Here is a 12,794-nt window from a genome sequence, read left to right on the forward strand (position 1 = left end):
GACATCACAACGAACCAATCAAAACGCTCGCTGCTTTTGTCATGAATCACGAACCAAAACGATGTGTAACAATCGATCGTGACGTCATTCACGTTTCTCAATAGTTACAACATCTAGTATCGCAATTCCGATCATGACATCATCCCAAATGCCTTCTGTCAGGATCATGTCACTACCTGTCTTAAATTGTGACATTTCATTTTTCCTCATATTCCATACGAGAATGTCAATGTTTGCTTTTTTTCATGAATCATGCTGACACGTTCGTAGTAAAACAAAAGTAATACGATACAACATCCGCTGACGTTTGCATTTCAATCATATGTACTTCTTGGCGGGAAGTCGATTTACTAGAGAAGTTTGACACAGTTCTGAAATGTGGACTGGAATCGTTACTCAACTGTAACCTAAATAGCAACGCATGGATACAGGCCTCCCTTCCAGTTGATTCTGGAGGTCTTGGTATTCGTCGGGCTGTCGATTTGGCGTATCCTTCATTTTTAGCGTCGTTCTATGGCTCCCGGCATACCATTGAGATACTCCTCAACCAACTGAATGAGCCTCACATAGAATTTGACGTCCAAGACTGCATATCTGACTGGTCTAACCTAGTTGGTTTAAGCCCTCCTGAAATAACGGGCAGAAGTTCGCAATCAATTTGGGACAAGCCAATCATCAAATTACATCAATCAGTGTTATTACAAGAAGCAGACAGTCAAGAGGATAAGGCTAGACTTCTCGCCTCCTCATCAGCAATTTCAGGTGCTTGGCTACAGGCATTACCTTCACACACCCTAGGACTGCACCTTCCAAACGAAAGTTTTCGTATTGCAGTTGCACTTCGCCTAGGAGTAGACATCTGTGAATCACACAACTGCTCTAAATGTGGTGCATCAGTCAAGCAGAATGGTCTACACGGTCTGTCTTGTATAAGTAGCTCCGGGAGACATGTGAGGCATTCGAACGTGAATGACATTATCTGGAGAGCACTGACATCGGCGGAAGTTCCATCTGTCCGTGAACCTGTGGGGTGTAACAGATCTGATGGCAAAAGACCAGATGGCATGACGCTGGTACCATGGAAGAGGGGAAGGATTCTTCTCTGGGATTTCACCTGCTCTGACACTTTCGCGTCATCTAATTTGACTCTTTCTTCATCTCGAGAAGGGGCTGTTGCAGCACGCAGAGAATGCGAGAAAAGAAGAAAATATAAAGAGCTGCTCAATAGATACATGTTCGTGCCCGTAGCCATTGAATCGAGCGGCATTTGGGGTCTCGAAGGGCTCAATTTCATCAAAGAAGTAGGCCAACGTATAACACACCTTACTGGTGACAAGCGGGCTACTACTTTTCTGATACAACGTATCAGCATAGCAGTTCAGCGAGGAAATGTGGCTTCCATTTTAGGTACATTACCTCCTGGAAAATTATTAGAAGAAGTTTTTCTTTTATAACTAACTGTTCAAAATTTGCTCTTTTTGTTAATGTTTTTTGTAATAATTAAAATCTTGTAAATTTTTATGTAAATTTTTGAAAGGTTTTTGTCTGATATTTGTTTCCCTTTGGGCTTCACGATTCCACCAAATAATATTGAAATTATAGTATTTTTCTATGTCAACACACAAAGAAGTCTATCAGCATTTTATTTTAATCCACGAACGGAAGCGTTACACTGTCAGATTTATTTTCTTAAAGTATATGTGTATCTTTTTCAAAACCATGGTTCGAAACCCACCAAGCATGATTAAATCCAATCTCATTTAAGCGGTTAGCATACACATCTTTGGTTTGAAAGACCTGAGTTCGATTCCTGAAAAAACATTTCTTAGGATTTTTCTAAAACTTGGTTTAAATTTCTAGTTCGAAAATTTTAAAAGTTTAGTTCGATAACAAGTTTGATTTGAAAATTTTTAGATGTGATTTACATCTTTAGTTCGAAACTTTTGTTTTTAAAAAATGTTTTAGTTCGACAAAATTTTGTTTCAATTTTTGGGTCGAAAAATTTTGATTTGAAAATTTAGTTCGAAAGTTTTTAGTTTAAAATATTTTTTTCGTTCGAAAAATTTTTATTTTTTTTAGTTCGAAATTTTTTTGGGTTCGAAAATTTAAAAAAAATTAGTTCGAAATTTTTTTGATTTGAAAATTTAGTTCGAAAGTTTTGTTTAAAAATTTTTTTCGAAAAATTTGTTTAAATTTTTTAGTTCGAAATTTTTTTTGAAATTTTTGTTTCAAAATTTTTAGTTCGAAAATTTTTTGTTTGAAAATTTTGTTTAAAATTTTTGTTACAATTTTTTTTTAGTTCGAAAAAATTTTAGTTTCAAATTTCTTGCACTCTGCGGAACCGTTTCGAAAAGAATCGGAGCAGTTTAGGTAAGAAAAAATCTGGCCACACTGTTTCCATTAATGAAGCGCTTACTGAGCGTTTAAAAAAATCTCTTAAACTCACAACAATGTGTTATAAGAAATCTACAAGCGACAAGGATGGACCCCTCTTTCACCATTGTTAAAATAAATGTATAATTTCAGAGGCATAGGCAACTAATTAATGGACATGATCTCCATACGTAAACATATAAGGCAAGCTGTCTCTCCATCAAGGTAAGAAAACTGGTAATCATCTTATCTGTCAAAGAGAATGCTAATATTTAAGGTAAACTTCAGTACAATATCATGATACCAAAAAGGGTTATTTAAGGAGGAGGTTGAACCCTCCATGGGAACTTTACGCATAACCATAAAAAGGGAACAAAATTCTAAAATCCCGGTCTAGGATGGATCGCCGTCATATCGCTCTGTATTTCCCTCATGGACTGGGGGGCTAAGATCATGTGACTTCTATCCACCAATCAAAATTGAGGTACCAAAACACTCATCTTACACATAAAATAAAACGAATTTCAAAAAATCAAAGTGAGGAATTTCCCCACATTATACCATGTAACCTGTTCACTGTGAGGCGGGTCTAAAATCATGTGACCTCTATCAGCCAATCAGTATCGTGATACCAAAGTACTCATCAGAGAAAATATCCGTAAAAAGGGAACGATTTTTTTAAAATCCCAGAGCCTAAGATCACGTGACCTCTATCAATCAAGCAGCATCATGGTACCAAAGCATTCATCTTACCCGTAAAAGGAAACGAATTTCAAATATCTCTGGATCTAAGATCATGTGACCTCTGTCAGCCAATCAGAATCAGGTATCAAAGGACTCATCTTACCCATAAAAGGGAACGAATTTCAAAAATCCCAGGGCCTAAGATCACGTGACCTCTGTCAGCCAATCATCATCGTGGTACCAAAGCACTCATGTTACCCATAAAAGGGAACGAATTTCAAATATCCCGGGGTCTAAGATCACGTGACATTTGTCAACCAATCAGAATCAAGTATCAAAGCACTCATCTTACCCGTAAAAGGGAACGAATTTCAAAAATCCCTGGTGAGGGATTTCCCCGCAGGGTGACTCATGACGTCATACCACGTGACCTGGAAATTTGAATTTCCCGCGTGGGCGGGGCCTAACGTCATGTGACCTCTCTCAGCCAATCAGAATCGAGAAATTTTTGCTGACTTGGCGCAATATACGGGGGTCCCTACTACTTACGTGTACGTAGAATGAGAAAGGGCAGTGATATATCAAAAATTTTGTTAAAAAATTGAATCCTTGAGTTTAACGTACCAAGATTATACCGATTAGGCTAAGAAAGACGATGATTAAAGCAATTGAATGATAATAGAAGAATTGGTGGAATGAAAAGTGGGAGGAAATGTTAGTACCCCAAGAATACCCCTGGAGACGAAATTGTCCACCACAAACTTATTTGTCCGGGAATCGAACTAGAAGCCTCACGCACCAGAGGTAAGTGCTGTAGAATTGAGCCACCACGCCCCCGGTGCTGCATCAACCTTTGAACGGGGCTGGGCTAGATTGTGATGTCCAAAGAGCTGGCAACAACCATCTGGGAAGCAGCGCGACTTGAGCCGAAATTTCAGAATATTAGATATTTACATCCTTAAAGTTGTTAAACTATATGAAACAGTACTGTCTGGTACAGTAATTTTGCGACGACATAGGTTCACTCAGGACTCATCAATGGGTCGCGAACCATATTACTCATTGCGATATATATTGCTTCGTTATTCAAATGCAAAAATCAAATTCAAATAAAACATTCTTTTTACTTGACCATTCCATTTTTAAGCCCTTTAGGCGAAAGGCAATGGATAAATAACGGAAGTGAATGATGTTAAAATTAAAATTATATGCTCTCCCACCGAAAATCGAACCCAAGATCATGTGCACCAAAGGCGGACGCCCTAGTCAATAGATCAGCGGTAAGGGAGAAATCAAGTTGAAATTCAACGTTCAAATTATATACATCTGTTTTCCATGGGTCTGTATATAAAATTGTTTTACAAACGAAACTCACGTAACCATTTTCCTGACTATTCTTAAAAGAACATTAAACGATACTTATGTATTAGGATAAAATTCAATATGATCTATATTTAAGGGAATGCATGATATAGGATATACAGTTTGTTTCGAAACAACACCTACAACGTTTGAGAGTTGATTCCTGACAAAACGACAAGGCAAAAATAAGCCTTTTTTCATGTTTTCGGCAGCCTATAATTCCTAAAGGAAGCATTTGTGCACCCAAGTTGGTCTATACCTTTTGTCTTATCTTGGTGTCAGGAATCACCTCCCAAACGTTTTTGGTGTTGTTTTGAAACACGCTGTATAATAGTTGACAAATGCCAAAACAGCAATAAATAAATAAATAAATAAATAAATAAATAAGTAAATAAATAAACGTAATGTCTAAACGACAGTTCCACTGGTAAATTGCTTATGATAATGTCTACAATTTAGTTGGCAGCACTGGCCTTTTATAGAAGCGCAGAAGCCTTTGTAATGATATCCAAACTACTGAATCGACAAACCCATGAAATTGAATTACGACTCATATTAGTCTCGCTACCATGGCAACCTGTTCTAAACCTATACTTCCCAGCCGTGTGAAATGAGTTACTTATTTACACGGTCGGAAAATTGAGGCATAATTTGTAACTCAATGATAACAGTATTTAAGATTCTAACATAGAAATGGTTGATTTTATATAACGAGCTTTCGGTGGCAAGTGAACAGCTGAAAATCAACATTAAAGTTACCGTATGTTTAGAAATTCCTAACAATTTACATATAAAACCCATAGTTAAACAACTTCAGTCTTTTAAGAAATTGAGATGACGCTCTGAGCCAATTGCATTAAAGTAGAACCGCCACTGGTATGTACAATCGATACATTCTTTGATAAAATACTACATTTTTTCCGGTCAATACTTGGATAATTATACTTAATGTTTAAATAAACTATATATAATTTTGCAGAGAGCTTTATTTTGTATATCATATTTACATTTCATCATCAGCATTCACTCAAGGTACACTATGCACATTGACTTCAAAAGTAGACCTAAATATTAGTCCGCCTTTGGTTCTGGCGTCCATCCAGGAACAGGCCCACTTCTGATTATCCCATGCTTTTCTAGATCTGGCGCTGTCGGTCCATTTGTCTCTCTTGGCTTATGTGCACCTACAAATACAATAGTCAACAATAAAAGTAAATTGTAAAATCGACGAAAATGTTGTGATATTGAAATACACACATAATAAACGTGAGTTAAGTGAATAATAACTTTTAGAGCTATACCATCACGCCGAAAAGGCTAGTAGATCCTAAAGAAAGTTTACACAAAAGACAGACCTTTGCCCGGCAAAGGCTTTTATTAATGTGATGAAACTATTATCTTGAGTTGAAGCGAAAGTTTCTATAGGAAAGGGAAACAGTCTCTTGTGTTATGCGTTTAATGTGGCAAGAACTGGTATCATAATTGTTGATTTTGAGCGTTTTTTAATATTATACACTTTTCTTGATTATATAGTAATCTATTAGTAGAGACGGTACACGGATTTGTTTCATCACCCTCACCTTTTTATTACCAAAAGTTCTATACAAGTAATATGCCACAAATATGCAGTTTCCTCTATACAACAGTTCTTTCTCTGAGAAGCTGAACCTCCAGCCTGAAGCAGCGCAGAGGGTTTTGAGCTTGATGGTGAGGGAACCTCCTTCTTGAAGCAGCGCGAAATGCGTTGGTGTTTCCTGCCCAGTACAGCGCGGAGACGAAAGAAACCTCCTGCCCAGCGCAGCGCGGAGGTAAGATAATGTCTCCTGCCAGTGCATCTATGAGATAAGATAGACGTTTCTTGCCAGATGAGCGCAGAAGTCTTTGAGCTTGTTGTTAGGGAACCTCCTGCCCGATGCAGCGCAGAGATGGGTTGGAATCTCATGCACAGCGCAGTGCGGAGACGATAAAAATAACCTCGGCCAGAAGCAGCGCGGAGGTGGGTTGGAATCTTCTGCCCTAGCAGCGCGGAAAAAAGGAACTTCCTGGCTAATGCAGCGCGGAGGTAAAACAATATCTCTGCCCACTGCAGCGCGGAGATAGGATAGGAGCCCTTTGCCCGAGTAGAGCAGACTTGAGGTTAGAGATACTCTCCTGTCCATAGCAGCGCAAGTAAAAGGTAGAAGTGATCAACTGGAACTGATGTCGTCTTGGTCTTGTGCTTTGTGCGCTTTTATAGGCTTCCTTTGGAACGATAATCTATGAAGGGGTTGTCGGAGTTCTTCGTGGTTCTCTGTACTTCGTATTTCTTCGTAGGTGGCTCCTGTCGGCTGCTTGGTGATCCTCGTGGAGAAGCACATGACTTTATCTACAAATATATAGGGATATTGCAATATTTTCGTTTGTTATATACAATTTTGGTTGTTTTATTACATTTTTTGTTTTTAGGATTACACACGGACTTATAAGGTTATATGGTTATGCGTCCTTTCGTCTATAAATATTACCATTGATTCGTTACTCCATGCGACAACTGTTGAACGAAAACGAATCTTTGAATTACGTTTTTGCAATTGACAGTAAATGCAATAATCTCGTTTAATGGAATATCGATCTTAACGGATAACGATGATTTCAGCCCTCCGTAATTCAACACGTTATTAACTCTTCATCGGAAGCCAATTTTTGCATTCTGATTTTGGAATGGCTTGCTAGTGCAAGTATATCGACTGACTTCGTTAATGAAGTCAATTCTTTAACATCTTCATGGGTAAAAGATGACTTTAACACGTCTCACACTCCGTTCGATAACGCTTGAACGAAAGCGAATTTTTGAAAACATATTTTTTGTACGTAAAATAGAGTTAGAGAGACATTATCTCGGCTGATTTCGTTATTGGGGTCAATCCTTAACATCGTCAGGAGTAACGGTTCCTACCCATTTCCAATTCGTTCATTAAAAGTATAAGTTTGGAAAAAGCTAATATGAAAACATCGAAACATTTAAGAGTTGTGTGTTGCATAAATATCTAATCAAACTAGGTATTCTTTATTCTTAACGTCAGTACAGGGGGCAGAGTGGCTCAGCGGTAATGTTCATCTCTGTTTCGTGAGTCCCTGACTTTGTGGTGGACAAATACCGTATACGTGGGTTTTCTCTGGGTTCTCCTGTCTTTTCCCACTTTATTCATTCCACAATTTCATTCATTTTTCATCATCACCGTCTCTTTTAACCTATCCGGCATAACCATGGGACGTAAAATTGAACGATTTCATTTCTTGCAAATGCAAGCCCATTTGCTTATAAGTGCGTGTTGCTGTAATTTTCCTTACTTTCTTTAGGAGAGATTTGTGAGCGGCAACTCATTTGATTAAAAGGGGCAGAAAGTGACATCTGAAATTAAACGACCCAGGAACCAAAAAACCCTCAAAAAAAGTGAAACTTTCACCCCTTGTCGGCCAAGATAGTAACCAGCATGAATGTGCTTCCTCGTAAGTTGCTCAGAAACTCAGATAAACCACTTGCGAGGAAAGCTAACAGCTATTGGCATACGAAAATAAAGCAAGTGAATGAGTTTAAAGCACTGAATTAAAAATCACAGTTGTTAGCCTAAACCCCAAATACTCATTTATATCTACAAAGTAAATCACCGTATAAAATTGTTGAATAAATATTCGTCCACTGTTCTTACAAAAGAACTACACTTATATCACACAGTGAAGCACATGGTTTCCTTCCTCGTCCTTCACTTACGCGAGCTTACTCTTTGCTCCTTGTCTTGTTGGGTTTCAAATAAACTTTCTTCTTTTTTCACAGTAGGAGCTCACTACTTCCTCTTTCTGTTGTCGAGTTCCAAGTGGAAGAGTCGCTCCTGCTGCTAGTAGATTATTTAAGTTTTTTCGGTCGTTTTCGACCGATATTCTAGTGTCTTAAAGATTCGATTAAAAGAGAACTAAGAATGCTATTTAGTTCCAATTTTTTTAATTTTCCAAGAGAGAAGGCATTCAAGAAAGCGTTGGAAGGGTCTATATGCTTCCGAGCGTCAAAACATAGGGGGGTATGACGTCATCAATTTACAAATTCCCTTTTTTTACTGAGGTCTAACTTCAACATTTTTTGGTGAGCTTCTCTTCAAACCTAGAATCCTAACAGTTTCCATAAGCAATCAGTTGACCCAATAGTTTTTATGAGATTTTTTTCGGATCTCTTCGCCAACATAGAAGGGAGTTCAGAGGGACAAAAGGGTAAAAAAGGGATATTTTTGGACCAAAAATCCCACTTTCGCGATTCTTGCTCCGCTCGGCTACATGATAGGGACATTTAAGTGATACTTTCTGAAAGCCTACTCGATTCTGAAGAGAATGGTGTATAAATCGTGATCGTACGATAATTAGGGACGTGTCAAGAAATTTTTGAAATTTATATAGGGTATTCTAGGACATTCTGGGAATATTCGCAGAAGAGGAAAATATTTTACGCGTCCTTAGTATTGAAGATACGAAATTGGTAATTGACACACGTAAGTAGTACAGTAATTAGTATTTTTGAAAGTGATTTCCAGATCTCTGTGTGTACCCAGTCCCGCAACAGAGGGCTCCAAAACGGGAAAAAAGGTATTTTTCAGCAAAAATCACTAATTGCCTCAATTTTTCCCTCCTTAGGGACGTCTGAGGGACATGAGGTTAATACAATCTGGAAGCCTGCTCTATTCTGAAGAAAATGGTGTATGAATCGTGATCCTGCGATAATTAGGAACGTGTCAAGAAATTTTTGAAATTTATATAGGGTATTCTGGGACATTCTGGGAATATTCGCAGAAGAGGAAAATATTTTTCCCGCCCTTAGTGTTGAAGGTAGGAGATTAGTATTTGGCACAAGCAATTAGTAGAGTACGTAGCATTTTTGAAAGTGATTTCTGGATCTCTATGTTTACCTAGAGCCGCGACAGAGGGCTCCAAATCGGGAAAAAGGGATTTTTCGGCAAAAGTCCCTATTTTCCTCAATTTTCCCTTCTTAGGGATGTCCGAGGGACATGCGGATGATACCATCGGAAAGGATACTCCATTCTGAACAAAGCAACGTATGAACCACAATTTGACGATCATTAGGGACGTGTCAGAATTTTTTAAAATTTGTAGGGTGTACTTTAGGAAATATTTGGGCGTTTTTTTGATGCTCTCTCAACATGGGTAAAAATTTTCCCGCCCTTACTATTCAAGACAGGAAATTCGAATTTCTCACAAGTAATTAGTACACTACGTAGTATTTTTCCAAATTTTTGGAGGTTTGTGCGCAGGCCCGGTAGAGCCTCAGGGGGCCCCAAACTTTGAAGAAGTTTTTTTTGTGGTGCAAAAAATCCCGATTTTCCCTCAAACAATTTCCTTCTGGTACATCATAGGGACATGTAAGTGGTACCGTTTGAAAAGGCTGTTCCATTCTGAGAAAAACGAGGTATGTACCATGATCCCAGGGTAAATAGGGATGACACTGTCGCTGCTTATGAGACTCAAGAAAAACGGAGAAAAAGGCAAGAATTTAAAAGGGTTATAGCTGCTTGATAAGCTCGCCAACTGGATAGCAGCGTTGCCAGTCTGTAGGTTGACGTCACTTGAGTGGCTGTGTGTACGTCACATGGAGAGTTCTGTGGGGGGGGGGATGGACTAGGACAGAATGCTTAGTTTTTTTTTTTAAATATAAATTTTGCATTCACTGTTTCCATTCATGTTTATTTTATTTATATATAGATACACGATGTTACAGTAATATACGAACAAGTTACAAGACAAAAAGTTAATTTGCGACTTTGGTTGGAAACATCTAATTGGATATAAGTGGCCTTATGCAGAGTCGTTTTCACGCATTATTAATGCCATACTAAAGACTTTGACTAACATAAGTTTCCTGTAGTAGTCAGGTCTTTAGTAAGACGCTAATCATACTTCAAAACGACTCTGCATAAGGCGGAATGTAATTAATGAAATTCTATTACTTCTACTTTTCACGCTATTTTTACACATTGTTGAGAAGTGGAAAAGGGTCATTGTAACCCTTTATCGCTTTAACAGAAAGCCCCAAAGCGAACCTAGCAGTAGGAAGTTGATCAGTTCTTTCCTTCAACGTAGCCACCCTACTAATTATTACACTAATACCCTTAAATTTGCCATCTCCGTAAATAGGCGTTTCCGACAATTACCACTGTAAACACATTTTTTTGTATTGAGGTCTTGAACACGTATGCAAAGTTTTTTATAACTATTCCCCAAACACTCTGTATATGTTCGCATTTATTCCTTCTTCATGTCTTACTACTGCTTATGTTTAAGTATGTTTAGCTTAAAATTATAAAACTATAATTATGTATGGTTTGCTCTGAATGGCTGTGAAATATGGTGGCTTATGTTGAAGGGAGAACGCACTCTAAAAATATTTGAAAACAGCATTATGAGGCTGATATTTGAACCCAAGCGTGACAAAATTGGGAAACGGTAAAAACTTCATAACGAGGATATACTGTTTACCTAATACTTTTGTTATCATCAAGTTATAGGGTGCTCAGGTGGGTTAGTCATGTAGCCAGAATGGGAAAAAAGTAGGTACGCCTTTAATCTTAGTAAAAATCCCAATCGGAATAGATAATTAAGAAGACCAAGGCAAAGATGGGAGGAAATTATCAAGATGAACCTCGCAGAAATAGAAGTACAAAGTAGTAAATTGTTTATCTTATACAAAAATCTCTGTACATAAACTACGATCGTTTTTCCCTGTATTGTACGAAAAGAACGTAGTACAACACAAGGGAGAATTTATTATGAGATCGAAATAAACAATGTTAAATGTAAAAACAACGTACATGGGTTCACTACAGTGCATAAGTTGGTTAAGTAATTTGGTTAAGTAGTAAGATATTTGTTGATAGTAATAGTGAAATATACTAAGGTCGCTATATTAACACAGTGTAGCAATAATATAATTAATCGAAAAGATATAGTGACCACTAATTGAACAGCTGTTTTTAGAAATATAGTAATCTGAATAGTAGTCAAAACGGGTATTATGCTGCATTAAGAAATCAAACGCACCCTTTCGATATTCATATTTACGTTGTTATATTTGCATATTTATATGTTGAAGTTACTCGTTTATTTGTTACAATATATTGTTATAGTATCGAAAGGAGATTTTATATCCATTACCTGGTTCGAGCAATACGTTAGTATCAAAACTTCTGAACCTAACCACGAGTCCTCCCGTGCTGCGTGTACCTATCAGAGACCCAGTTTCGTTTAAGTTACCTATCTTAAACTACCTGAATTTGTGGTGGTCGTATTGAACTTTAATGATAATGAAAATAAAGGGAATTGGACATATGTAATAAACATTACAATTGCTAGAATAAAGTATATGCCGGTGAATCAAGTATATCACATAAGCTCTAGAAGTAAAGTTGTGACAAGTACTATAAAAGGATATTGTAAAGGTTCAACTACGTACTTTTACACAAGGCGTAATGCCAAGTCGTGAACGCGATCAATTAGTTTTTGGTTGTATAATTAGAAATTATCTACTGTTTCAAAATTTAAAATTGAGCATTTGTTAGTTTTTACTGAGGTAGATTAATTTGGTGCGTAATTAACGAGCCACGGGAGGCCCAAGCAGTCGTTCTTTCACAGAAAAATGTTCCGGGGGGCACTGCTGGTACAATTTTATTTATTATTATACTATAGACGTATTAATTTTGTCTCGTCCGGGGGTACTCGCAGAGCTGACGTGTCAGATGATATTGATTATGGAGTCAATCAACAACAAGAAAGTTCACGCTCGGTTGAGCCCACAAACCTGCGCATGTCACAAGGTTATCCGTCAGCTTGTGGTTTGCGACCGCCAATAGAATGTATGTAATTTTACCAGGCTCTTTTCTGAAAGCATATTTAACTCTTTGAGGTTACAAGTTAAGGAATTACCAGTAGTGAAGGAGATAATGATTTTCAATTGTCTGAATTTATTTCACGTTTGAATATAATGATCAAGAAAATTAGCTTCTGCAGATGCAATTTTGGTCGAATTGGACGAATGTACGAATGTACGAATGTACCGGTAGAATTTTCAAAGAAATGCAAACACCTCTCACAATTACAACGGAATGGGATCATATTTACGAAAAATTCTTTGAGAAATTTATGACTCCATTAGTTAGTTTGGAATTATATAAGAATAAATTCTTCCGCATGATGTCAGAAAATGAACCTTTAGTAAATTTTATTACGGAAAAGATTGCTGTATTGCGTATATTAGATAAGGGAATGGAAGATGTAGAATTTTGTAAATTTCTAACAAATTTAATTAAGCCCGAAATTAGAAGTAGTACAGGGTGCGGCAC

General features: G+C 37.4%; 1 protein-coding gene across 1 annotated transcript in view; it reads right to left on the reverse strand.

Annotated features, from left to right (window-relative positions):
• Nucleotides 1-5,398: 5,398 nt before the first annotated feature.
• The window catches only part of LOC145670486 (nose resistant to fluoxetine protein 6-like), a 71,251-nt gene continuing 63,855 nt past the window's right edge, over nucleotides 5,399-12,794 (reverse strand). Inside the window, exon 13 of the mRNA XM_081739208.1 lies at nucleotides 5,399-5,603. Within this exon, the coding sequence (XP_081595334.1) occupies nucleotides 5,491-5,603 (113 nt within the window). The 3' untranslated portion in view covers nucleotides 5,399-5,490. The remainder of the gene's footprint in view (nucleotides 5,604-12,794) is intronic.

This window comes from Thermobia domestica, chromosome 14 (genome assembly GCF_964235325.1).
Source record: "Thermobia domestica chromosome 14, izTheDome1.hap1.1, whole genome shotgun sequence".
Lineage (NCBI taxonomy): Eukaryota > Metazoa > Arthropoda > Insecta > Zygentoma > Lepismatidae > Thermobia > Thermobia domestica.